Source organism: Cynocephalus volans, chromosome 6 (genome assembly GCF_027409185.1).
Source record: "Cynocephalus volans isolate mCynVol1 chromosome 6, mCynVol1.pri, whole genome shotgun sequence".
NCBI classification, from domain to species: Eukaryota; Metazoa; Chordata; class Mammalia; order Dermoptera; family Cynocephalidae; genus Cynocephalus; species Cynocephalus volans.
In genome coordinates, this window is record NC_084465.1 from 159,617,336 (window position 1) to 159,644,800 (window position 27,465).

Consider the following 27,465-nt stretch of genomic DNA (forward strand, 5'->3'; position numbering starts at 1 on the left):
TAAAGCAGGCTTAGGAAAATAGCTTTTTAAAAAAGACCTGAAGAAGAAATAAACTTGATCTTGATTAAACCACGTTTTTAAAAGGGTTTTTTAAACTAGGGGTGTAGCCTGTTTTTCATACCATCATTTTGACCTGCCGCTCCTCTCGGCAGCCTGGTTTGAAGCACAGGTGTATGGGGCGGCCCAGGGTCGCTCGAGAGGAGGCCGAGTCGCTGCATGTACCTGGGGAGGCGCGCCCCCAGTTGCCATCCGGCGGCCTGGCGGGCTTGGGAGGGCCCGGGGTGGCGGCCGGCAGCAGCGGGGCGCGGCGCTCGCCTGCGAGAGTCCTTCCTGTGGGCAGGCGGGGCGGGGCCTGGGCGGTGGGGGGGCGGGCCTATGAGGCGGGGGGCGGGTCTTACGCGGCGCCTGCCTCAGGCCCTGGTGCGTGCGCAGCCCGCGGGGCGGTTCCATCTCGGTGGGGCCCGCGCCCCCGGCGTCCGTGCGGCGGCCGAACGCGTCGTGAGCGTGGCGGTGAGACTCGCTCGAGCTCCCTCTTCAGGCCTCAGGACGGGCGGGAGGCCTGGCTTGGGCAGCCCGGGAGCCCAGGGCCTGCGCGCTCTCCTGGTCCCTGCTGGGTGCAGGCCCAAAACGAACTCTGCCCTCCGCTTCCTACAGGATTTGGCTCTGAGAAAACGTAAAGCGAGCCTCGCTCCGACGCCCCTTTCCCCGCGCTGCCTCATCTTGCTCCCACCCTCAGTGCCGCGTTGACCCTGCCTGCCTTCGTGGGGAGGAGGCGGAGCCAGGGCGGCTCCACCTAACAACACCCGCTCCCGGGCGGCCCGGGCCTACGGCGCAGACGCCTTGCGGAGGGCTGGCGTTCCGGAGGGAGGCCTCCCCGCTGTCACAGCCGCAGGCCCCCGCGACTTCTGCCTTCTCTCGAGGGGGCAGGTCCAGCCCACTGGAGCTTGTGGCTTAAAAAGGGAAGAGGGGCGGTTTGTGCACAGAAAGCCCGTCAGCAGGAGCCCAGTCATCTCAAGGACGACGAGCAGATGCTGCTTCCTTCCACCAGCTCTCTGCCACTCAGACAGCTGCGAGTGCTGCAGGCGAAAGCACCCAGGCGGAGAGCAGCACAGCGTGCTCGGGCCATTCCTAGCAGGGCTGGGACGAACCTGCCTCCCCGCTTCAGGGCGGGTCTGTCCACCCGTTTCTGAAGCCCCAGAGGTGCAGGCCTGGGCAAGAATGAGAGAGAGGGGGTGGGGGACAGGGTGCCTGGGGGTCCAGCGACCGTGTGGCTGGAACACGGAGGCTGAGGACACCACGCCTTGGGGCGGGGGGCATGCTGCTGTGCTGAGGTAGGTGCTGACCGGGCTCAGGACGGAATTCTGATGTCATGTTGCCCCTGGCAGCATGGCATCCTGGGGCAGGTCACACCACCTCCTGGACTGACCGCTTATTTTCTTCCTTTTTGAAAAATAGCTTTTACTGATTTTTTTTTTTTTGGTCTCAAAAGTAATATATTTATTGTGGTAAGTTTAAAAAATATAAAGGAAAATTCACCAGTCATTCCATCATCCTGAGACCTGTTAAACATTTGTGTGCTCTCCTTTTTCTATGCACTATATCTATATATATATCTCTATATTTTTTTTAACAAAAAATAATCATGTTCTTTATACATATTTTATAACATTTTTCCCAATTGCTTTTCCCTGATGTTCCACTTCCTGCCATAGCTCCGTGGACCCATAGTGTGGTTCACCAGGATAGAGTCCCTGCCTGTCTTTACCCACCAGTGGGGCTGGACTCCGCTTTACTCATGGTTCAACAAGTAATTATGCAGTTTGTTAGGCTCTGCTCTAGGCCCCATGGGGCAGAAGTCAGCAAGGCCCCTGCCTTTGTGGTATTTATATTTGAATTGAGGGGACAATATACATGTGTACAAATAATATTTCAGGCAAGAAAACTAGGAAAATAAGATGGGGTGTAGGGGGGTGGGCATGTGATGGAGCGATGAGAGAAGCCAGTCTGGAAAGCAGCCGATAGAACATCTGGCAGAGGGAAACCATGGGGAAGGGAGAAAAGCCCATGCCACCCTGAGGGCAAGGCTCTGGGGTGTCCTGAGTGCTGTGACCCTTTGAAGGCTATGAGGCAGGATAGGGTGTGCCGGGATGGCCCCCAGACTCCAGGTGTCCGTGGTGCCCTGTAGTGGAGTCTCGCAATCTTTCATGTTATTATTCCTGGTTTACATTTCACCAGAAGGAGTTTCTGGGGTGGGAGTCTTTTGGTGCTCCCACCGACTTGGCCCCCAGACATGGCCTGGCATTCCCTGCCAGGGCCCAGGAGCCCTTTGTCTGAATCTGCCCAGCTGCTGGGCACAGTCAAGGCAATGGCCTTTGCCACTTTGACACGTAAAAATGGGTTTTCATTTGCATGACTTTGATTTCTAGTGAGGGTGAACATTTCCCTCTTAGGTTTAATTTGCCCTCAGTTTCTTCATTTTTCAATTGACACAGAACTTCTAACGTCTCCCCCTGGCTCTTTTACGATTCCCAAAACAATCAGGCCAAAGGCAAGAATTTCAAGATAGTTCACTGTCTCTACCTTCATTCATACCATTGCCTGCGAGGACAAAGGGAGTGCTGTGCTTGCTGCTGAGGACACAGCCATGAGAACGGAGAAAAACTGAGAGTAGAATAAACTTGATGGAAGAGAGAGCTGCCCCCAAGGATGTCCTCCAGTAGGAGAGGTGCCTGCTGTGTGTGTCCCACGCAGTACAGCGACAGGCCCCCCCTGAGCTGGATAGTTCACCTGAGTGGGGAAAGGCAGTCACATGAAATGCACACAGGAAAAAATAAATGCAAGTAAAAACGCAACATCAGTAAGTTCTGTGGAGGAAGAATTCAGAGGAAAGGAGGAACTTACGTGGGTGGGGGTGGGAGAAAGGTGTGGGGAAACCTCTGTGAGGAAGAACCTTCATGACAGGTGGGAATTACCCAGGCAGAGCACCAGGCTTCTCAGGGTGGAGGCCCAGGACAGCCTTGGCCACAATGGTCCTATATGCTCCATCAGTTCAGGCAGCAAACAGCCGGAGGCACCTGTGCAGACTCACCCTGACTGCATCAAACTATGCCTACTCCTGGTATTTGTGTATGTCCATCCCTGCAGACTCAACTGACCCCAGCATGGGCTGTAGGGAAGGTCACCCCCATTGCAGTTTGCCAAGGATAGCCCTGATTTGCTATGTTCTGTTGATTTCTTAACAGTACCCTTTTGGATTGCAAATGATGTGGTCACCTGGCTGAGTGGCTCTTGTCTGCAAAATCAGTTCATTCAAATATCACAGGGCCATCCTAGAGATGGCCAACAAGAAGGGCCACTTTCATACGTAGCAGGAAAAACACAGATGGCTTAAATTCCCATGGGGCACTATTCATTTCGATTGGTTCTGGAGCAGACCGGCTTGGTTCAGGTACCCCAAGAAAGGGCCCACTCTTAGAACTCTCTATGCACCCACCCAATAAATTCCTCTGTCACAAAAACACACACTCAACCTAGAATTAGTATCTCCTTTCTGACATCATGCACTCCAGACCAGTCTCTTGCTCTGACCTATGAGCTCCACGGATGTAGGAATGTGTCCACCTCATTCACTGCTATGAAACCTGCACTAGTTGTGTGCCAACAAAATAACCTGGATGAAATGGACAAGTTTGTATAAACACACAACCTAAAAAGACTGAATCACGAAGAAATAAAAAAAGTCAATAGACCAATAGCTAGTAAGGAGATAATCAAATTGAAGAGGAGATTTGATTGTCAGTAATCAAAAATCTCCCAACAAAGAAAAGCCCAGGCGCATATGGCTTCACTGGTGAATTGTACCAAACATTTAAGAAAAATTAACTGCAATTCTTCTCAAACTTTTAAAGCTCATTCTATGAGTCCATCATTACCTTGACATCAAAGTCAAAGATACTAGAAGAAAACTACAGACCAATATCCCTTATAAATATCAATGCCAAAATTCTCAAAGGAATACTAGCAAACTGAATTCAGCAGCATATACCATCACCATGTAGTATTTATTCCTGGAATGCAAGGATGGTTCAACATCCAGGAAACAATCAATGTAATACACCACATTATTAGAATGAGGGATAAAAACCTACATGATCATATCAATTGATGTAGAAAAGACATTAAACAAAGTTCACCCCTTCCTGATTAGAAAATTCAATACATTAGGAATAAAACAATACTTCATCACCATAGTAAATACCATATGTGAAAGGCCCACAGCTAACATTATTCTCAATGGTAGAGAGCTGAAAGCTTTTCCTCTAGGATCAGGAACGAGGCAAGGATGACCACTCCTGCCACTTCTACTCAACACAGTATTGGAAGGTCTAGCCAGAGCAATTAGGCAAGAAAAACAACTAAAAGGCATCCAAATTGGAGAGTAAGAAGTAAAATTATTTCTGTTCACAGATGACATGATATAAGATGTCAGATGTCATACAAGATTATCAAGATTTAGGAACCCTAAAGATTTCACACACACACACAGACACACACACACACTCTTACACTCACACACACACAAAACCTGCTAGAAGAAATAAACAAATTCAGCAAAGAGCAGGATACAACTCAGCATTTAAAAATCTGTTTTGTTTCCATACACTAAAAATAGACAACCTAAAAATGAAATTAAGAAAAGAGTCCATTTACAATAGCATCAAAAAGAATAAAATACTCAGGAATAAACTTAATTAAGGAGACAAAAGATTTGTACACTGAAAATTACCAAACTGCTCAAAACAGAGAAGACAAAAATAAATGGAAAACAGCCACAGTGTTCATGGATTAAAAGACTGTTCGTGAAATAAAAGACTTACTAGTGCTATGAGGTTAATCTCTTAAAAGCAATCTCCAGGTTCACTGTAATCCCTATCAAAATTCCAATGATGTCTTTTAAGAAATAAATTTTTTTAGAAAAATCCATCCTAAAATTCATATGTAATCTCAAGGGACTCTAAACAGCCAAAATAATCTTGAAAAAGAACAAAGTTGAAGGACTCACACTTTCTGATTTCAAAACTTAATACAAAGCTACAATAATCAAAACTGTTGTATTGGCACAAAAACAGCCACATAAACAAATGAAATAATACAAGAGCCCAGAAATGATGCCTCACATGTATAGTCAAATGATTTTCAATAAGGGGGCCAAGACCATTCAGTGAGGAAGGGACAATTTTTTCAGCAATGGTGCTGGAAAAACTAGATGTCCACATACAAAAGAATGAGGTTTGACACTTACATCATATACCAAAATTAACTCAAAATGGATCAAGGGCTGCCTGGTTAGGGCAGTTGATTAGAGCGCGGCTTTGTAACACCACGGTCAAGGGTTCAGATCCCCAAACCAGCCAGCTGCGGAAAAAAAAAAAAAAAAAAAAAAAGGATCAAGGACCTAAATGTAAGAGCTAAAATTATAAAACTCTTAGAAGGAAACACAGGGGAAAAAATTCATAACATTGGATTTGGCAAGGATTTCCTTGATATAAAACCAAAAGCACAGGCGACAATAACAAAAATAAATAATTTGGGCTTCATCAAAATTAAAAAGTTTTGTGCATCAAAAGACATTATCAGGCCAGCCAGTGGCTCACTCGGGAGAGTGTGGTGCTGACAGCACCAAGGCCACAGGTTCGGATCCCATACAGGGATGGCCGGTTTGCTCACTTGGGAGAGAGCATGGTGCTGACAACACCAAGTCAAGGGTTAAGATCCCCTTACCGGTCATCTTTTTTTTCAAAAAAGGACATTATCAACAGAGTAAAAAGGCAACTGACAGAATGGGAGGAAATATTTGCAAATCATGTATCTAATCAGGGGTTAATATCCAGAATATATAAAGGAATTCTATAACTGAACAACCAGAAAATGAACAACCCAACTTAAAAAATGGGCAGATGATTTCAACAGATATTTCTCCAAAGAAGATGTATAGATGACCCATAAGCACATGAAAAGATGCCCAACATCACTAATTATTAGCGAAATACAAACCAAAACCACAATGAGGTATTACTTCATACCCATTTGGAGGGCTATTATCAAACAAAAACAAGAACACAACAACAAAAAATGGAGACAAAAATAAAACAGAAAATGTTGCGGAGGATGCAGAGAAATTGGAACCCTTGTGCACTGCTGCTGAGAATGTAAAATGGTGCCTCAAAACAGTGAAAATAGAACTACCATATGATCCAGCAAGTCCTCTTCTGGATATACGAAGGGTTTTCAAAAAGTCTGTGGAAAGATTCACGGTATCTTTTATTTCTGTTTTTCCACAAACTTTCTGAAGTATCCTCGTCAAATCAAGAGAAGTGAAAGCAGGTCTTGAACAGACGTTTGCACACCCGTGTTCACAGCATCAGTCGCCATAGCCAACTGTCCATTGACAGATGAATGGGTACACAAGATATGGTTCATCCATATGACGGAATGTTATTGAGTCTTAAAAAGGAAGGAAATTCTGGCACATGAATAACAAGCATGAACTTTGAGGACATTATGCTGAGTGAAATAAGCCAGTCACAAAAGGACAGATACTATACAATTTGGCTTATACAAGGGACCTACAGCAGTTACATTCATAGAGAAAGTAGAACGGTGGCTGCCAGGGGTGGAGGGAGTGGGGAGCAGAGAGTCAGTGTTTAACAGGGACAGAGTTTCAGTCGGGGAAGCTGAAAAAAGTTCTGGAGACGGACGGTGTTGGTGATTGCACAGCAGTGTGAATGTACTTAATGCTGCCGAACTCTACGTTAAAAATGGGAATATTTATATTATGTATATTTAATCACAATTTAAAAAACCCCTGCACTAGCACTCAGTGCACTTTGGTGAGTGAGTGAACAAAGAGGCACTGGAATAGGCTGCATGTGTCATGTAGTCGTAAGGGGGGTAAAACACGCCTGCCCCCCACGCTCGCTGCTGGTGTGCAATGCTGTAGTTGTGCGGGCATGGAAGACAAGCAGAGGGGGTCGCTAAGTTTGGGGCCAGAGGCAATGTGGTGTAGGGGCAAGATGCCGCTGGAACTTCTCAGGCCACTGCCCTCCTCTTCTCTGGGCCCTTTCCCTCCCGTAACTGCCCCGCAGGAGTAAGCTCATTTTACTCTTGTGCCCTCTCTGTGCAGCCAAGCCCTGCCTGGCTTCTACCCCCAGGCCACCTTCTCAGAGGGCGTCTCTGCCCACTCCTCTACCCAGTGCCATTTGCTCCACCCAATGCACTCGTGTTTCCAGACTTATCAGCTGTCTCCCTTTACTGCAGCGTGAACTCCAACAGAGCTGAGACTCTGCTGAGTCCTCAACGTCTACAACAGTGCTTGGCACACAGTAGGTTCTCAATAAATATCTAAATGCATGAGTGAGAGAGGGAGGGACGGAGGGAGGAGGGGAGAAGTGTGTGTCTGGGAGGAGATGGAGAAAAGAAAAGGGAAGGCACAGGGAGAAGCCAAACGGAGGGAGCCGGTGGCAAAGCGGACAAAGATGCATGGAAGGGTCTGAAACACAGGAAAGTAGTATCTGGTGGGTGTGCACGGGAGCAGCTGCAGGTGGGCTAAGACAGCAGACCGTCGGGGGGCAGGGGTTGGAGGTGGTTGGGGGGAGTGGACAGAGGCATCCAGCACATTCTGAGGTGGCCGAGGGGCAAGAAGCACTGGCTCAGGACATGGAGAAGTGTGGCTTCTTGCTCTCTTGCTCCCTCCTTCCTCTCACCAGGAGGCTGATGTCCTCTGACTAGGCATTTGATTGCTTTGAGCCTCAGTTTTCCCTTCTGTAAAATGGGACCAGTAATACCTACCTAACAGCACCGGCGTGAGTCTGAGTGTGTGACAGCAGCCATCAGGACACAGGTGATATGCTAAGTGCTTTACAAAGGTCTGGCTGATGCTGGTAACTCCTTGTGCTCTGTGCCTGGCAAGCATTTGGTAAATGTTGGATAACCGCAATCATTATCTGTAAACAAGGAAATGGAAGTGTGAAGAGATGGAGGACAATGCACAGTCAGGGCTGCTTTCCCCACACCACTGCAGCCTCCAGAAGTGTCAGGCTTCAGGGACTGATGACACGACTGCTTCGGTGCTACTTCAAGAGCAAGGGAACGTGTGTCTATCAGGTAACAGGGTAGCACCCACTCCACCTGGGTTCTCTCTGGGCTTCCTTTTACACTGTAACCTTCAGGCCCTTCTTAGTCTGCACTAATTCACAGCAAGATGCTAATGACAGACAATGGCTTAATAGTTATTTTTTTTGCATAACCTTAGTATGTGAAGAGCCACCCAGGCTTTCACCCTGAGGAAGGAAACCAAGGGGGACAGCAGGAACTCAGGCAGGAAGGCCTTGTTGTGCTCCATCCTGGACAGCTCAGAGGTGAGTGAGGGGAGTCCCTGTCCCTCTCCTCTCCCCTCCCCCTGTCCCCAGCCTCCTCCTCCCACCTTCCCTTCCCCAGGCTTGTCCATCCTCCCAGGTAAGGCTCTGCCTTGGGCGCTGCCCTGAGTCTGTGGTTGAGGGGTCTTCTACTGGGGGAGGGTAGTGGACTCTGAGCAAATGGTCCCTCAGCAGCTCAGGAGGGGCCCCAGAGCCTTGACAAAGATCCCTTGTCAGATCTTGCAGAGAGAAGATGGGGAAAGATGGATAGTGATGGAGGGAGGGCAGGTCAGGGAGGGCAAGAAAGAAACTGGGACTGGGGAGGGGGCAGGCAGGGCCTCATACAGAAGCCTTGTGGAAAGATCCCTGAGAGCCACCTCCTCCCCTCCCCTGACACCAAAGAGCCTGGCACTGAAGGTGAGGCTGGAGAGCCGTTCCAGGGGAAAGGGTGCAGGGCCCAGAACCACCCCGTAGATCCTCCAGGTTCTTCTCCTCTGTCCTGTGGGGCTCAGCTCCCGGGGACACAGATGCCAGGCCTCTGGACTGTGGACGGTCCCCCCCGCCGCTCAGGTTCCGGGGCCTAGGGGCTGTAACGTGGTCTGTGGGTGGCTCGACTGCCAGGTAAGCTCCCTCTTTACAGGGCTGACCCCATGCCAGCGGCCGCGGGTTCTGAGTGCTGTCTTCCTCCTCTGGTGGCTGCGCATCAGAGAGTCCACGGGCCCCTGCGAGGGTGGCAGTCTGTGGCGGGCTGGCAGTCCTCCGCCGAGAACGAGGGAAAGGGGAAGTCGAGCCGGAGGTGTGGTGGGGAACGCGGGACGGGAGGAGGAGGGACGCCAGCCCGCGTCCTCCCGGCTCAGCACAAAGTTAGGGCCAAGTAGTTGCTTCTGCGCCTCCTGGCCCAGGAGCGACATCCCGCGGGCTCTCGTCCCCGCCCGGGGGCCCCCGCCCGCCCACCTGCGAGCTCGGCGTCCCCCGCCTGCCTTCCCCCCGGTCCCCGGGCCCACCTTCTCCCCCGGCGAGTCCCCCGGCCCGCCTCCCCGGCGGCGGGAGCGGCGGCCCAGGCCGGCGGGCGGAGGCGGCGCCACCCGGGGCGCTGACGTAGAGGCCGCTCGGCGGCCGGGGGTCCCTTCGGTGGGGCCGCGGCTCCCCGCCCGCCGCCCCCGCGCGGCCCTTCCCTTTTGTGTCCCGCGCGCGGCCCGTCCCCCGCGCACACTCGCGTCCTGCGCCCCGCGGGCCGGCGGGCGGCTCCCGGCGCGGCCCCTGCAGCCAGCGCGCCCGGCATTGTGTGGACGCGCCCGCCGGGAGCGCGCGCGGGGGCTGTCTCGCGCCCCCGTCCCCGTCCCCTCCCGGCCGCGGCGCCGCCTGCGCCCCGCCGCCCCCGCCGCCCCCGCGCGGCCCGGCCCCAGGCCCGGCCCGGCCCGGCCCGACCCGGGCAGCGCAGCGGCGGGGCCGAGCGGCGGCGCGGCGCGGCAACATGGCGACGGTGCCCGTGTACTGCGTCTGCCGGCTCCCCTACGACGTTACTCGCTTCATGATCGAGTGCGACGCCTGCAAGGACTGGTTCCACGGCAGGTGAGCGCGCCGCGGCCGCCCGCTCGGCCCAGCCCGGCCCCCCGCCCGGCCGAGCCCCGCGCCCCCGGCCGCGCGCCCGCAGGCAGGCCCGGCTGAGTGAGGCACGGGCCGCCGCCGCCGCCGCCGCATTCCGGGCGCCCGGGTCGGTCGGGCAGGGCCGGGCCGCGCGCCCTTTTGTGCCCGGGGCCCGCGCTGGGCGCCCCCGGGCGCCGCGCACAAAGCGAGGCCCGCGGGCCGGGAGGTGGGCTCGGGGCGCGGGGAAGTTGGGGCGCCGGGCCCGGGCCGGGCCGCCTGACAGCGGGGCCGCGGCGGCTACGGAGGCCGGGCGCCCGGAGGGAGGCCCAGGCCCGGCGCCCCCGCCGCCTCCCCCCGGCGAAGTTGCAGGAACTTTCCCCGCGCGGGCTCGGGGCCGGCCGGGCCGGGAGAAGCGGGCGCGCGGCCCGGCGCGGGTCCCGGGAGAGGCGCGAGTGGCGGGCTCCGTCGCTGCCAGGGCTGGGGCGGCCGCCGGGGCTCCGGCGAGGCGGCGGCCGGCGCGCCCACCCTCCGCCGCGGCCCGCCAGATTCCCCGGACCCTGTCCGGGCGGGCAGAACCCCTCCCCGGCCCGCGCAAGGCTATGGACCCGGCCGGCCTGCGGGCCCGCGGGCGTGTGCTGACGGAAGGGTGTCTGTGCGGGCTGGAGGCTGTGACTCTGCCGTCTCCTCCCTGGCCTTCACCTTTCCCGGTTCCCCTCCTCTCTGTTCCAGGCAGGGACACCCCGGTTTTGACATGACTTTGTACTCTCCAAGATGGGGAGGGGGAAGGAGGTAACGCCTGGAGACACCGAAAGCCCCCGTCCTCTTGGCCCTTGCCCGTGGCCATGACCTGGCCTTGTGTCTAGTTTTTAAAAGCCAAGGTCCCTTCCCACCCAGAAGTAAATGGAGGAGGAGGAAGAGGAGGTGATACTCGTGCCCAAACTGCTCCAACAGGTTCTCTTGCCTCTGACTTTGCCTGTGGGATGTGTTTGGGCCTTGGAGGGCTGGCCGGCGGCTGGCCAGGGTTGTGTGCCCTCTGGGCCCCAGGAGCACCTGGAGGAAGCCAGGGGGTGTGCTGGTGGGTGGTCCCTGATCCTCCGTCCAGTGAGGAGACCCTCCTGTGGGTTTTAACAGTGAGTCTTCAGGGTTAGCCAGTGGCCTTTAAAAGTGGGCTATGGCCTCAAATTCAGTCCTGCGAGTTCACATGTGGGGAGCCAGGTGGTCAGGATGTGAAGGGGCCTGCGCAGGTCTGTCAGCCCTAGGCCCGAATCCCACCTCCGCGCCCTCAGGAGTCTGTGGGGTAGGGACGCCCACTGAAATTTCCTGGGCCTCCTGAGCTGCCTTCCTGGGGATGCCCAGGACTGTGGAGACTCCTCAGAACAGGGGAGACTGGGTGTGAACAGTGGGCTATGCCCAGAACAGGGCCTCTACCCACACCTACCACCTGGCATCCATTACAGTAAAGTTCTTGATCAGATCAAGAGGCCGAGAGCCTTCAGGACTCAGACTAAGACGCTGAGAAACTGGCCCCAAACAGCCCTGAAAGTGGAGGGGCCTCTCCCTTCCCCCCACCCCACCCAGGGCCTGAGCCTGACAAGCAGTCACCCCCTGCAGAACCCCCTAGGCTCCTGTACCCGCTCCCTGCTGCAGCCCAACTCAGTGCCTAGACTGGAGGAGGTGAGAGAGCTCAGGAGGACCTTTGTCTTGCTGCCCAGGGGGACCCTCTGGGAAGGGAAGAACCCAGAAATGAGGGGCAGACAGGGGAGAGGGGCTGAGAGCTGGCTTGAGCAGTTGGTGTCGTTTGCTGTGGCAGAGGAGATGTCATCAGTCCTGACACCTTAAAGAGGATATTTTGGGGAGGCCTTAACTCCTTATTTCTTATCAGAGGTCTTTGATCCTACACAGGCAGTTGATAAGCACAGATTTATTTCCTCCTATTTGGGGTAGCTCTGGCCCTCCACTGTGTGGGAGACATTTTTTCACGCATCTAATGAAGCGTCACTTGCCAAGTTAGCCCTGAGGGGAGAAAGCCTCCTGGTGTGTCTGGTCCTGGGGTGGTTCAGGGCAGGTGCTGTGATGGGGAGGTTCTTCACTGGTGACATGAAGGTGTGTGACCAGATGTGTGTGTCTCTCAACCTCTATATGTTCTCAAATGGCCCCTGATGATTCTCTCCAGATCTGCTTCCCACCTGTACTATTATCTCCTTCATATTTAACATTTCAACTCACTTTTTAAAAGCATGAATACTTTTTAACTTTTTATTTTGAGGGTATTTTAGACTTAAAGAAGAGTTCCAAAGATGGTGCAGCTTCCCTATACCCTTCTCTCCACTTCCACTGAAGCTAACATCTTACATAACCATGGTACTGGCATCAAAACTAAGAAGTTAATACTGGTACAATGCTGTTAACTTAACTACAGACTTTATTCGGATTTATTTAGCCAGTTTACCCCTTTAATGTTCTTTTTCTCTTCCAGGATCCCACATCGCATTTAATTCTCATGTCTCCTCACTCGAGTATTTCTTTTAAAAGGAAACTTTGTATCATTCCCTGAAATAGAACATTAGTATAACTTGCCATACTCAGTAATTGTAAAAATAAACACATAACTGTTAGAGTAAAAAACCCTCAGTCCCTCCCGTCTGTGATCACATCACATTCCTCCAGCGAGCTCCGTTTTGGGGAGAATTGGAGAGGGTCTCATCCACCCACACTCACAGTGGCTGCGTCTTTGTTTTTGGCAGCTTTGGTGGCTGAGAACTTGATTGAGGCAGACCCTTTCTGGGGCCAGAGCTTGCTTCTGGAGTGAGTTTACCTCTGCATGGATGCCCAGCACCAGAGCACCTTCTGAGCTCCAAGAAGGGGGGTGGCACAGGCTGGGCTGAGCAGAGTGGTCACCTGGGGGAGGGAAGATGATGCATTCCATCCTGGGGGTCCTGCATCCTGTATTCCCTGGAGAGGGAGTGCAAGTGGGGGAAGGGAAAGATGCCCTCCTTTCGGGCCACGCTGTGCAGGACGGCTGTACCTGGTATGTATGTGCCATGCTTGAGTTGCTTCTTCACCAAGTCCTGCAATATTCTTCTCCAACCCCATCCTGACCTTGGCTGGTTGCTCCTGGGGCTGGGGCACCTCAGCCCAGCTGGTCTTCTCTGGCACCAACTGCAGTGCTGCCTCAGAATGCGGGCTTTGACTTGGAAGGGATGGATTTTGAGGCAGGGTTTGGTAGGAAGTAACTGGAGGTGTCTTGTCTGCCCCGTTTGATGGTGACCTGTGGCCCCTCACATGTGTTAGAGACCTGTTCTCTCCTCTTAGGGGCCCTACTCTCGTGCAAGCCTGTGGGCCAAGCGCTGTTGTCCCTTCTTGTGACTGTGTCTTCCTGCGGAGGTCAGAAAACATGCCCCATGCCCTGTACCCCTGCCTGTAGCAATGTGGTAGATGACCGGTGTCTCACCTTGTCACCTACTTGATTTAAAGAATTTCTATCTCTGGGGAATAGGAATGATTCTATTAAAGTATCAGACATCCTTAAACCACTGCTTTCTGGCCCTCTTTTAGTTGCTTTGTCTATTGGACACAAAGGGTTTTTGGAGGCATAATCAGTAAAACTGACTTGAAAGAGCTTAAAAACTGTGAAGGTCCCTTCAGTGACAAATGTTTCATTTAAGAGTGTTCTTCAGTAAATATTTGTTGGGCATGTATTCGTATGGGTCTCAAAGCTGGCCGTGGGGATCCCAGCATAACCAGACAGATCTCTTGCCTCTTATGGGGTTTCTTCTATGGGAATCAGACTTGCAAGTAGGGAGATCTTTATCAGTCTGGTGGGTCGTGTCACAGAAAGATGAGTAAAGCCCTGTGGGACAAGGAAATGGGGGGTGGGGGGCAAGGAAGCCACATGGGGAGGCTTATAGGTATGGCCAGGGAGATAGGAGCCACATTGTTGGGCGGGGGGGCTCTAAGCAGAGGAGGGGTGGGAGCAGACTGAGGTTTTGACAGTGTCCCTCTGGCTGCTGTGGGGACAGTTGGGACCGGGGGGCAGGGAGCCAGCAAGGAGGTGACTGCTACCGTGTAGGTGAGAGACAGGGCTTATTACAGGGTGGGTAGAAGGGTCAGATTCTGGAAGTGCTTGGAGATAGAGTGGATAAGACTTGCCTGGCATGGTTCCCTCTGATTCCCGCTTGTCCACCTGTCTGGGCTCCACCGGCTTTCCTCCCCAGGGCCTTGTGTCCTCTCCCTCAGGATGGAGTTGGCCTTGAGGGTTCTCATCCAGTCCAATCAGCCTTAGGCTCCTTGGGGCAGAGCCACATTCAGGGGTATCCAGGGACACAGAGTGGGTAGCAGACCAGCTCTAAGCATTGGTCATCAGAGTGTGTGTGCTGCAAGGAAAGGAGGCCCTGCCAGGGTCAAGGACCAACATTGAAATCTGGGTGATCAGGTGCCTGAGTACTGGAGGAAAGGACCCTTCTCATGGAGATAGCATTGTGATGTGTTTAGGAATAATGATTAATCGTTTTAAAACAAGAAATTGCCCCCGTATGAGTTTTCAAAGTTCTGGAGGAGGTGGGTGGAGTGTCTGGCCAACTCCTAGAGGAAACAAACAGACGTCTCTGTCTGTCCATGCTTTCCAAATGAGGTGTGTTGATGGAAGCCGCTTGGTGGACCCTCCTCTTCATTGCCAGAATGTTTGCTTTTATTGGAAATATTTGGCTAGAAATGTGCTTAGTATGAACTGAATTGCAGCCCACATTTGTTTGGGACCACTTGGGCATCGGGTGTGGCTACAGATGGCCTGAGATCTGGGCAGAGGTTTGGGATGCTTGGTGAGGACTCTGCCACCCTGGCACCCTCTTCTCTTTGGCCATCTCCTTGTGGTACATTGCCACGTGCCAGGCTTTTATTCCAAAAGAATAGAAGGATTTACTGTTGGGAGTAAGTGTGGGCCAGAAAATAGTGTTCAGTGATAGAGTGGACTGGAAGAATCTAACCCCCCAAAATTCAGGGTGTGCGTAAAACAAGTCCATCCGCTGGTTTTTTAAAGTTATGGATGTTGACTAATAGTGCTGAGGAGCTCACATTCGGGCAGTATTGAATGCCTTAGGGGTTATTTCAGGTCGTCATCTTATTTGGGGAGAGGGGTCACACCGTCATCCCCATCTTCAGCACAGACACAGAGCAGCCAGGGGAAAAGTCCCGGGCTCTCCTGATGCCATTGGGTGCACTCTGACCTGCAGCATGTGGACGCACTCACCTCCAAGAGGGTGCGGGTGAGGAGGTGGCGCCCAGCTTACGTTACTCTGGCTCAAGGGCCTGAGCAAATACCAGGTGTTGGTAACCGCTCATGTCCATAGTTGCGACAGTGCAACATGGATAGAAACGTTGTCACAGAGGAAGGCGGCAAATGGTGCCAGGTCATGGGAGGCCATTTCCTCTCTAAGCTCCCTCCTGGTCTCAGAGCACCAAGTGTCTCAGGGTCCATCCTACTGCAGTGCGTCCATCTCTGTCTCTGTCTGTCTTCAGCTCTTACCTCTGCCTACCTTGATTCTCAGCGTTTTGGCTTGGTGGTAGGTGGGCTACCCCAACTGTGGGCTCCAGAATGGGTCTTGGGCCCTGAGCTTTAGGGTGCAGGGTCTGTTTAGTTTTCTCCTGGACTCTTCCCACCACCAAAGTGCTGGGTCATCCAGGGAAAAACATACTTAGAATTATAGTCAGTGACTGGCTTTGATCTCAGAGCGTCATAACCGAAGGTCTTTGAGGAATCTGTCTAGGCAGATGGAGAAAACAGACTTTTTTCTTTTTTTTTTTTAATTGAGGCAAAATTCACATAACATAAAATTTACCATTTTAAAGTGTTCAGTTTAGTGGCATTTAGTGCACTCATAATGTTGTGCAGCCACCACCTCTATCTAGTTTCCAAACATTTTCATCACTCCAAAGTGGACCCCATAGCCATTAAGCAGTCAGTCCCCTTTCCCCCATTCACCAGCTGCTGACAAGCACCAGTCGGCTTTCTGTCTCTATGGATTTATCTATTCTGGATATTTCATATAAATATAATCATACAATATGTAACCTTTCTTTCATTTAGCATACTGTTTTTGAGGTTCATCCACATTGTAGCATGTGTCAGTGTTTCACTGATTTTTATGGCTGAATAATATTCTATTGTGTGGATATACCACAGTTTATCCATTGATCAGTTGATGTACATTTGGGTTGTTTCCATCTGTGGTTGTTGTAAATAATGCTGCTATGAACATTCATATACAAAGATTTGTTTGGACATGTTTTCAGTTCTTTGGGGTATGTCCTTAGAAGTGAAATTGCTGGATCATATGGTAATTCTATGTTTTAATTTTTTGGGTAACCAACCATTTTCCACAGAGACTGCTCTATTTTAAATTTTTACCAACAATGTTACGAGTATTCCAATTTTTCCACATCCTCACTAGCACTTGATATTTTCCTATTTTTTAAATTATAGCCGTCCTGGTAGGTGTGAAGTGGTATTATATTGTGGTTTTGACTTGTATTTTCCTAGTGATAATTACGTTGAGCATCTTTTCACGTTCTTATTGGTGATTTGTGTATATCTTCTTTGGAGAAATGTCTGTTCAAGTCATTTGCCCATTTTTAAGTTGGATTATTTGTCTTTTTATTGCTGAGCTGTAAGAATTATTTATATATTCTGGATACTATACCTTTATCAAATACATGATTTGCAATTTTGTTTTGCTCTTCTGTGGGTTGTCTTTTCACTTTCTATTTTTTTTGTGTGGCTGGCTGGTATGGGGATCCAAACCCGTGACTTCTGAGTTGTAAGGCCGCGCTCTAACCAACTCTGCTAGCTTGCCAGCCCTTCACTTTCTTGATAATGTTCACTGATGCACAAAAGTTTCAAACTTTAATAAAGTAATTTATCTATATTTTCCTTTGTTGCTTGTGCTTTTGGTGTCAAATCTAAGAATCCATTACCAAATCCAAGGTTATGAAGATTCACCCTTACGATTTCTTTTAGGAGTTTTATAGTTTCAGCTCTCATATTTGTGTTTTTGGTCTATTTTAAGTTTATGTTTGTAACGGTGTGAGGTGGGAGTCCAACTTCATCCTTTTGCATGTGGATATCCAGTTATCCCAGCACCATTTGTTGAAGACTGTTCTTTCTCCGTTGAATGGTCTTGGTACCCCTTTTGAAAGTCATTTGATCATACACCAAGGATTTATTTCTGAACTCTTACTTGTATTTCATTGGTAAACATGTCTATCCTTATGCCAGAACCACACTGTTTTGATTATTGCACTTTTGTACTAAGTTTTGAAATCAGAAAGTGTGAGTCCTCTGACTTTGTTCCTCTTTTTCAAGATTGTTTTGACTATCTGGGGCCCTTGTAATTCCATGTGAATGGGCTGTTGAAATTGTGTTAGGAATTGCATTGAATCTTTAGATCCCTTTGGTTGGCATTGCCATCTTAATAGTATTAATTAAGTCTTCTGCTCCATGAACATGAAATGTCACTCCATTTCTTTGTGTCTTCTTTAATTTCTTTCAGCAGTGTTTTGTAGCTTTCAGTGTACAAGTCTTTCACCTCCTTGGTTAAACTTATTCCTAGCTGTTTTATTTTTTTTGGATATTATTGTAAGTGAAATTATTTTCTTAATTTTCTTTTCGGATTGTTTATTGCTGGCACTTTTATCTTTTTTGTAATCACCTTTTAACATGTGGTGGTTGAATTTTCAGAACCACGCATGTGCAGGGCACCGCCTGCCCGGGCACACTCGTGGTGTTCATGCACATGGTGCTGCTGTGTGCACACCCAGATGTTCGGGCTGGGCAGATGGCCCAGCACTGCTCCCTGAACTGAGTAGGATAGCCACCAGGACTCGGGGCTCTGAGGCTTGCCAGGGGAGCTCACCAGACTCCCAGTGTCCTGGTCCTTGGGGTGGGAAGTCTGGAGCTACTGCTAGAGCTGGGTGGTCTGGGAGGGGAAGATCCAGTGAGTGTTCTGACCAGAGGAGCAGTGGAGGCCTCCACAGGGGTTGGGCATGGGTGTGGGTGGGGGATCCTCCTTCAGGGCTAGGAACTAGGGGTTCCCGTGGGGAGGCCAGGAGGGTAGGGTGTGCCAAAGCCACGTCCCTGTTCAGATTGTCCCTGTTCAGATTTCTCCAAGGTTAGAGACCAGAGCAAGGGTCAGAGAGGAAGATAACCAGGCCCCTGCAGCTGGGCAGTGAGAAGCTGGGATTTGAACTCAGGCTGCCTGTTGTCAGAGCCAGGGCTGGGTCCCCCAAGCAGGGGCACTGTTTTCTGATTCACTTGGAGGTGAAGGGTGGGCCAGCAGAGGCCCTGACAGAGAGTGCGTGCAAAGCCCTCGTCCTTCATGTGCCTGGCACCATGGGCTGGGTACTGGGCCTGCAGCCTTGGACAAGTGCAAGAGTCTGATTGGCCTTGGAGAGTGTTCTGAAAACAAGGTCTGAGCCGGGGAACGACACACCTACCCTGGGGGCAGCCAGGTCCTGCACAGCACCCTCACCCCAGCACCCTCACCCCACTGCGGCCAACAATTCCTGATCACTGTGGAACTCGCAGCAGCTCAGTGGACTCTGCTACTGTTAGATATTCTTGTGACTTTGGGACTTGGCCCCTTATTTGACCTTTTTCCTTAGAAAACCTCATCAAAGCAGATTCTATGTGTGAATCTCCAGGAAAGCTTGAGCGAGCTGGAAGAACAGTTAGGAAGTGCTTCTTGGAACACAGGGGCTGGTCTAAAGGCATGAGGCCCCTTCCCTGCCAGGCCCCACCTCACCACCTTCCTGGGCTGACTTGTCATTGCTAGAGCGATGACATGATGCATTTGGGGGTTCAGGCCGCATTTCCCTGCAGGAGAGACTGAGGCTGGAGGTCCTGAGATACTTGGCCTGGAACAATCCAGAAGCTGCAGCCTGAGCCAGTCTGCCTCCCATATGGCCGGGGGGGGCGTGTCAAGTGGGGCTTCTTGAGAGCTCCCCAGACGCTGGGAGAGAGGCGAGGACCCAATGGTCCCACACAGAGCAGCACACACAGGCTCAAGGGGGAAGCAGGAGGGGCTCTCACCAAACCTCCTTACACTGGAGTTGACCAGACACAAGGACTGGTTGCCACTGGTGCTTGTGGAATCTCTTCCCTGAAAGTGGACAGAACTGCAGAGGCTTCACTCCAGGCTGTTTTGCAGATAGAGTGTGTTGCAGAGGTGCCGTAGAACAGCCTCAAGGGGAGAAGCTGCCTGCCCCTGCTTGTACCAAGCACTGGGCACTTCTCTATGCCACCTTGGTCCTTGCATCTGCTCCCTGTGGGCCTCGGACCTGGGTCTGCTCAGGGGAAAGTGGCTGGGGGAGAGGCAGCAGCCATGGGGCTCACGACTGATAATGGTGCTGAGGGGCTTTGCCCCCGGTTGGCTCCCCCCACTTGTGCCATTCCAGCCAAAGCACGGGCATCTGGGAACAGTCTGGAAGGCTTTGTGCTGCTTCTGGATGTGCTTGGTGACTCTGTCACACGTGAGGAATCCCTGAGTTTCAAAAGGGCCGGGTGTCCTGTATGGGTTGCGCTGGGAGTCAGGAGGTTTACCTGTGACTGGGCCTGGCTCCTCGTCTGTCAGCGAGGGAGTCTGTCTAGTTGGCAACATTTCCTGAGCACCTTGGGGGGCTAGGCACTGTTCTAGGCACTGAGACCAGCAATGAGGAGGGTTCCCACTCCTGCAGGTGGCATGTGCCAGCACCAGGCCCTGCAGGCATTGCTGGGGGACCCAGGTTGGGCCACGGAGTGGCCCCATAGGTATCATGGCCCGTGTCTTCAGCCATCTCTGGGTCTATGCTGGGGCAACTTGGAGGCAACCTAGAGCAAGCTGTGTGGGAGGGGGAAACATGTGGCCTCTCCCAAGTGAGGGGAGAGGTGGTGGGGGAGGCACCTCAGCCTGTAGGCCATGTTGGGGGGCAATGACATTTTATCCCCAATGCAGTAGGGTGGGGACAGGGGCACAGCATTTTGCAGTTTACATTTTACAGAATTTTCCCAGAGTGCTTTGAAGGTCATGGATTGTAGAGCAAGATGGAGAGAAACCAGAGACCAGTTAGGGGCTGATGGAGTCCTTGGTGAGGGGTGATGGAGCTGTGGGTGAGGGGTGATGGAGCTCCTGGTAAGAGATGATGAAGTTCTAAGGTGAGGGGTGACTGAGCCCTGGGGTGAGGGGTGATAGAGCTCCTGGGGGTGGAAGGGCTGGATGGGAGGGTGTCTTAACACTACCATCCTGCCTGCCCCTTGGAAGGTCCAAGCCTGCCAGGTATGGCTTGTGCCTTGAGCTCCACAATTGCCAGCTGGAGGGTGGAAGAACTAGCTACTGTGTGGCCTTGGGGTTCTTATGGTGCAGTGTCATCATGTGACCCTCTTAATCTAAGTCTGCCTTTGTGTAGCCAGCCCTCTGGTCCACCTAGTGCCCAGCCGACCCTGGAACTGCCCATTGGCATCTCCAGCCCATTCCCCTCCCCTCCCAGCAGCCTGGGCCCCCTGCCTGCCAGGTAGCGGCTGACCTAAGCTTGGATGTCTGTGCTACCTTCCCACTGTGTAGGCATACGAGTTTTGATCCTGGGACCTAGATGTGGAGATGGACAGGTAAATCCGCAGTGCTGGGCAGTCTCCTTGGCAGCACCCAGGGCTGGGTGCTTGTGGCAGTCTCCACATCTCTCCCCCTCTTTGATCCGCAGCTGGGGACAGGGCTTATGTTCTGAGGACCTGTTTACCTGAGTTCCTGCCTGCAAGGGCAGGTACAAATATTCTCCACCTGACCAGAGGAGTGGTCTTGGGAGGGGTTCTTGGGCGGCCAGGCAGCGGTCCTGCGCTGTGTGGTCCTGGGTGGGTCACTTGCTCTCATAGGTGTCCACTATGATGGGGGAAGGATGGCTCTGCCTTTGTGCCAGTGTGTTGTGGTGGGGACTGGGGGCTGTGGGGTAGGATGGACAGCACCAGGTGAGCTCTGCAGTCAGCCAGGTGAGAGGTCAGTTCTAGCCTAGGGGCTGTGAGAAATGATTCCCCAGGCCCTACACAAATCTTCTCAAAGTTAAGCACAAAGTTGTGCAGGTATTGAGGGTCCCTCCCTCTGGATGCACAGAGCTGACAGACGCCTGAAGGAAACCCTGATCTGAGAGGCTGGAGCCTTCAGGACGAAGGGGCCTCTGACAGCCTAGCCTTGTCCTGTCTCCCTCCTCACTTCCCCACCCCCAACTCTTTATGAAATCTCTGTCTGTGGCCCTGAAGGCAATGCTGCGGGTGATCCAATGGGATTTGTGTTTAGGGAATTCCCTCTGGGCACTCATGGGGGAGGGAGTGAAGGAGAGAGGGTTCCTGGAGGCAGTGAGAGGGTAGAGTCACTTTCCCAGGGGTCTTGAGATCCTGGGTCCAGGGACCCTGTGCCTTGCCATGCCCTGTTGTGTCTCCTTTCTCCAGAAAGGCATATGGTTTTCCTTCCTCCTCCTTCACAGACTTTACGACTCTCTACAATAGAAGGTGGTGTCTGTGGGGCCTGAGAACACAATTTGGTCCTGCCCTGCACCCTCCCCCATCTCGGTGACTTCCTTCTGCACAGCCACCATGCCCACCGCAGTGCTGGGAAGGAAGCAAGTGCTAAAGTAAAGCTTGGAGAAGGAAGCTTTATAAGCAGGCAGGTTGGGTTCAATTTGTGAAAAGACTTTCTAATAATTGAAACTAGCCCCAAACTGGACACCATCGAGGGAAACAGTGTTTATGCTAGACCAGGGTTTCTCAGCAGTGGCACTGTTGACATTTGGGGCAAAATTCTTGGGGGTGGGCGGGGGGCGTCCTATGCTTTGCAGCATAGCATGTTAGTCTTGTTCTTCACCCACCAGATGGTAGGAATTCCTCCCCCCCACCCCAGTTGTGAAAACCAAAAGTGTCTCCGACATTGCCAAATGTCCCCTGGGGGACATAGTCGTACCCAGTTGAGGGCAAGAAGGGGCTAATGTGTTGCTGAATATACTGCACTTTGATCAAGTGGAAAATTGGGCTCTGTGACCCACCTCTTTTTTCTTATATTTATTTATTTTGATAAACAATAAACTACATTTATTCATTTTAAAAGTTTTGATTAAATTATTTTGTAAATGGAACGCTAGCACATGGTTAATAAAAAAGAGAGAGTGTGACGGAATCTGCAATGAAAAGCATGCCTCTGCCCTGGGCTCCTGTCCGTCTCCTGGAACCGACTTGATTCTGGCTCCAGAGATATCTCATGTTTATACAATCACCCCACCCCCCACCCCCTTTTCCTTTCCCTCACACAAACAGCAGCGCACTGAGAACACTGTTCAGCAAGTGACACTATGCCCTCCCAGGGCTCCAGCAGTGATGCTCCAGGATGCATTTTACCCGTTTCCTCCTGGTTGGCTTGTAGCTCGTTTCTCATCTTGAGTGACCACAGTATTGCACAGCAGATATCTCAGTCTGTACACTTTTGCACATATATGCAAGCATATCTGCTGGATAGATTCCAAGAAGTAAAGTTGCTGGCTTGAAGGATATAGCATTTCAAATTTTTAAATTATCAGATAGGTTGTACTGATTTCTCTACACACCAGGCAACACATTTTCTGAACTCTTTGATCTTTGTCAATTCAACCTGGAAGGCAAAAAGCAGTATCTTGCTATAGTTTTAGTTCACAGTTATCTGATTATTGAGCTTGCTCACTTTTAAATCTTTTCTTCCCTAGAGTTATAGGATTTTATCAATGGTCCTGTTGCATTCTAATAAAGACAGGAAGAGCAGGCTCAGTCTGAGATGTCAGATGAGAAGGGAACCCTCCTCTGATGGGCAGGGGTCAGGCCCCTTTCATTCCCTCCTGCATCTGCCCCAGCAGCTGCTCCTGCAGCTCAGTCTGCAGAGGTGGAAAGCTCACCTGTTTGCTAAATATCCCCTTTCCTTGCTTGAATCCTGTTGTGAGGTCAGGCCTCATTTGCTTCACCCACTCCCATGCAATTTTAATTTTAGAACTGCTTTAGATTTATAGAAAAGTTGCAAGCATGGTACAGAGCATTGCCACACAGCCCCGGCCCAGTTTCCTTGAATATGCACATCTGACATTGCCATGGTGGGAGCTGTTCTCCATCACTCCCAGTGAGGCTGCAGCCTTGCTTGGGGCCACTGCCTTCCCACCACACATGTCATCTGCCGGCATTCACCCCAGAGGCCGTGTGCGCCCAGTCCTCAGTCTCCTCAGCTGATGTGGTCAACTTGGCAGCTTCTTTGACTCCCTGTGACGTGTAGCCCTGGCAGACCTGGGCAGCACTGGTCAGGTCTGAATACCTCTTTATGATTTGTGTTCCTCTGAGGAGCCACTTCTCCGCAGACACCCTAACACAGCCCTGGGTGGCTCCCCACTCCCAAGTGTGGGCACCCTGACAGCTCAGAGTCGGCACTTGGTCTGGCCAGGTGGCAGGTTGCTATGACCCTGAGAAGGATCAGGCAGCACTCAGCAGATGTGCAGTGGGTGAGCTCTGTGTCAATGAGATGATGACTGAGCAGTGGTCCTGGGACATGCACTCACTCATGGTCTGCCAAGACTCGGGGTCCGAGGGCTTCTCTCCACTCAGGCACCTGTCTGGTTGTGACAATGGCCTTTCATAGTCACAGAGCCTTTTTTCTGTTCACTGTTTCTTCTGGTTCCCAAACATGTTTTATTAAATTGTAAGCTACTCTTTGGAAAGGAAAGACGTGATGAAGAGGATCTTTTGAATCTCATTTTTGCTGAGCGCTGTTGGGACTGGAGGAGGCTTACTATGGTATTGATTCAGAGGCCTCTGCCCCCCTCTGTGCACACATCTGAATTGGAGGTGCAAGCTGGGAGTCTTGGGGAGCATTTAGTCTAAGCCCCTCTTTTCACAAAGGGCAAACTGAGGCTGTACAGCAAGTTAGGGGTGGGGAGGGGACCGGCAACCCTGCCTCTTCTTTTGGCCTAGTGTCCCTTTCTTTGCATCATTTTTTCTCTGAAGGAAATCACTATAACAAGATTCAGCTTTGATTCTGCAGCAATCCCAGACCCTGGGCAGGGTCTGCATGAGTGGGGTGTGCCTAGGGGCTGGGTAGACCCTCTAGGCTCCTGTCCTTGGGGAAGGGGCTCCCCTAAGTCCTGAGTAGCACACATCGGGATGTGAGAAACTCCTCTGCCTCTGACCTCAATGAGTGACAAGGACATAATGTCATGCAGCTTTTCTGACTGGGCATGCAGATTGGAGAAGCCTGAGCGAGCATCCTGCAAGTCCTGTAACCCCCACAGTGGAAACTTACACTCTCCCAGGATGGTGGGGCATTGCTCAGGGACCTCGCTGTGTGGCCTGCTCCTCTTCTCGCTCCTCATCTGCAGCAGCCTTGAGGTTCTGGGTTTCATGATGAATGCACACCTGACAAGGGCATTGCTTGAAAATCCCGCACCTTCCCCAGCCTGCTATGGGCCCCTTCCCTTCCTACCTGTCCTGGCATTTGTACATTTGACACTTTACCAGAGGGCATCTTATTCCCCACCTGCCTCTGCTTTATCTGGGACAGTGTGGTCCCCACTCTTGGAGGCCCCTGCTCTTGGAGGTCCCCAGTCCTGCTGCTTTCTGCAGGGTGGCTGGTCCAGGGGCTCTAGGTGGGCACCTCCCAGGTGCACTTTCCCAACAGGCTGAAATTTGCCCTTTTTAAAAAGCTATAAAGAGCAGATGCCTGACCTGCTGAAATTCTGGGACTCCAGGGTTTCCTTCTCAAACTCCTGGTGGTCCTTATGAAGAAAGTTGCCTCTGCTGGGGTCGCTGGTCTCCCACCATGGTGGCAGGAACCAATGCCAGGCAGTCACAAATGCTCTGGTCAGGCCAATTGTTCACTCATTTGGGGAGGCAAGCGTTACTGTCCTACATCTCCAACCGGTTTAAAATAATCTGCATCAACTGCTTACTTACTTACGCAGTACGTTCTTAGTGAAGTTCTCCTAGCAACACTTGGTAACCTGCAATTTTTACCATTTGCTTGGTAATGCTTCAAGGCAGTTCCTGAAATATCCTGTCTGCCAGGTGGAACTTAGGGACAATACTTAATTTTTGTGCTGCTTGGTGAGATTCTGTCAGCCAAGTCAGGCATGTGTTCAGAGCCTCTTTCCTGAGGAGAAGTGTGCTGCCATCTGTCTGTCCGTCCATCTGTGTGAGTTATCCAAGATGTGGCTGGGGTATCTGAGCTATGTCTGCCGCCTTCTGCCTGTAAGCAAGGTGGTGTCCCCATTTTACAGATGAGAACACCCATGCTCCGAGCAGCTCAGGTGCCCCAGGCAGATGCTGCCGAGGTCGAAGGTGGTCAAGCAGCAGCCTACATCCTTGAGCTTGGGCTCACTGTCCACCTGGCTGCTCTTGCTGTTATTAGGAGTTTTGCTAGAGAGGCCCCAGCTGCCACAATCCCAGCCTCGTAGTCCCTGGCCCTCTTCTGGATACCAGGAGGCCCATCAGGAGGCACTTGGGGAATGCAGCTCTGACCCTGCAGTCATGCCCTCAGGGGTCTGGGGCAGGGCTTATCTGGAGGCCCTCAGAGGCAGGGGCTCAAGCTGCTTTTACCCATCCAGGTTTCTATAAGTTAATCTTTACTTTTCTTGTCTTTTATATCTTTTTAAGAAAGGGCAAAGAATAGATGCTAGAATGTTCCAGCAGGATGGGACCTTGGAGCTCACCCAATGCAGCAGGGACCTGATGTCCCCAGAGTTGTCAGGAGGGGCCTTCTTGACTTCCGCCTTTTATCTCAGGGCTGCCCCTTAAAGGATGCAACATAGGCCCTACCTCTGGGCCCCATGTAGGGGCCTCACCTCCCTTGATCCAGTGTCACTGTTTCTGTTAATATGACCTCACATGGCATTTGCTCTTTGGTCAAATTTGTCTTGTGTCTTTGAGAGTTTTATCTAGATAGAAAGCCATAATTCCCAGAGCTTCCCCAAGGAGATATTTGCTGTACATCTGCATACAGGTGGTTTCCTTAGAAACCACTGGAGTAGGCCTCCAAAACCTGCTTCTGCTTTTTAAGGTGATCATGCTCTTTATTTGGAATATCTGTTTGAAATCTACTATAACAGGTTTAAGAGTATATAGGAGGGTACTTTAAAAAGTTTGTGGGAAAATATAATTAAAAGGTAATACGAATCTTTCCACGAACTTTTTGAAGTACCTGCGTAAAGAGATATTTGGAATATTCATTTAGTATACGAAGAATCCTGCACGGTTGAATGATAGAGTGGAGGGATGATTAACTAAGTGACAGTATACTCACACAATGGAAAATTATGCAGTCCTCAACAACGATGTAACATTAAATGAAATGCTCTATACACAATATTATAGCTGTGTTAATTAGTGAAACTAGAAAACATGCTGAAAGGGAATTTGCCAAAATGTTCAAGATTACAGTTATTTTTTTCCTACTGCTTTTGTACTTTTCTGTACTTTCCAGCTTGTTTTCCAGGAGCATAATGTTACATTTCTAATCAAAAACAAAGTAAGCAAAGAGAAAAGATTATCAGAGTTTTTGCCTGACTTCCCATGTTAACAGATTTTATGGACTATGGGTTTTGTAGACACTGGGGTTTAAGTAACTCTCCTTGCCACACAGCCATGTGGTAGCAGAGCAGGGGGCTGTTGGCCTCAGGCCTCCTGATACTGAAGGCTGGGCTGTCTCTGCCCTTCCATCACCTCTCTTCTTCTAATGGGACCTTCCTATCAATGCATGTTAACCTGTCCTACAGCCTATCTGCCCATCTTGGCCAGAGTGGCAAAGAGTCCCTGTGGGAGGGCAGACCTGTGACCATGGGGCTGCAGGGTGAGTTTCCAGTCTGAAAGGACCCTGCCCAGTCAGCCCCCTTCCCTCCTTTGAGACCATCCTGGCATGGGGGTCTTCTGTTCCCAGACTCCTCAGGCTAATGGACTCCTTCCTGACTCCTGGGTGCTCGGAGCAGCGACCACATCCCAGATTAGTAGGGCTGTTCCCTACCTGTCACCAGCTGCTCCCCCTCAGCTCGAGTGTCCACTTTAAGTGGGGACCCAAGCTTGTAGCCAGCTGTGGAAGACACCCAGGCCCTGTGTAGGCCTAGTCCCTCTGGCATGTTCTAATATTCCCCTCCTGCTGGTTGGCAGCTAAGCTCCCAGTTGCCACATGAGGGGAGGGCAAGACGGGACCTTGTGCCACAAAATGTGGGGATTGCAAGGTACACAGGTGTATGATCGCAGTGCCCAGAGGACACCAGCCTCACTAAACAGGCTGAGGGCACAGGCCAGTGTAAGGTTGTTCAGTCTGGACATGGTAAATACTGCCCCTCAAATAGAAATTTCACCATGGGGCTTCGAAGGAGTACTTACAGCTACTAAATGCTTACTAACAGGTACTCAGGTACCTGTTTCATGTGGATGTGAAAGAAGTACTTATAG

The 27,465-nt window shown here is 51.4% G+C and overlaps 1 protein-coding gene and 1 long non-coding RNA gene across 2 annotated transcripts in view; one reads left to right on the forward strand and one right to left on the reverse strand.

Moving 5' to 3' along the window:
• Positions 1 to 1,487: 1,487 nt before the first annotated feature.
• Positions 1,488 to 9,661, reverse strand: LOC134380676 (uncharacterized). Its single transcript, XR_010023904.1, has 3 exons — positions 9,419 to 9,661; positions 7,849 to 8,003; positions 1,488 to 2,787 (listed from the first exon to the last, which is right to left on the reverse strand). It is a non-coding gene; the product is annotated as an uncharacterized LOC134380676 (long non-coding RNA).
• Positions 9,662 to 9,841: 180 nt separating this feature from the next.
• PHF2 (PHD finger protein 2) overlaps positions 9,842 to 27,465 on the forward strand; it is a 103,795-nt gene continuing 86,171 nt past the window's right edge. The window contains exon 1 of the mRNA XM_063099522.1: positions 9,842 to 9,986. Coding sequence (XP_062955592.1) covers positions 9,889 to 9,986 — 98 coding nt within the window. The 5' untranslated portion in view covers positions 9,842 to 9,888. The remainder of the gene's footprint in view (positions 9,987 to 27,465) is intronic.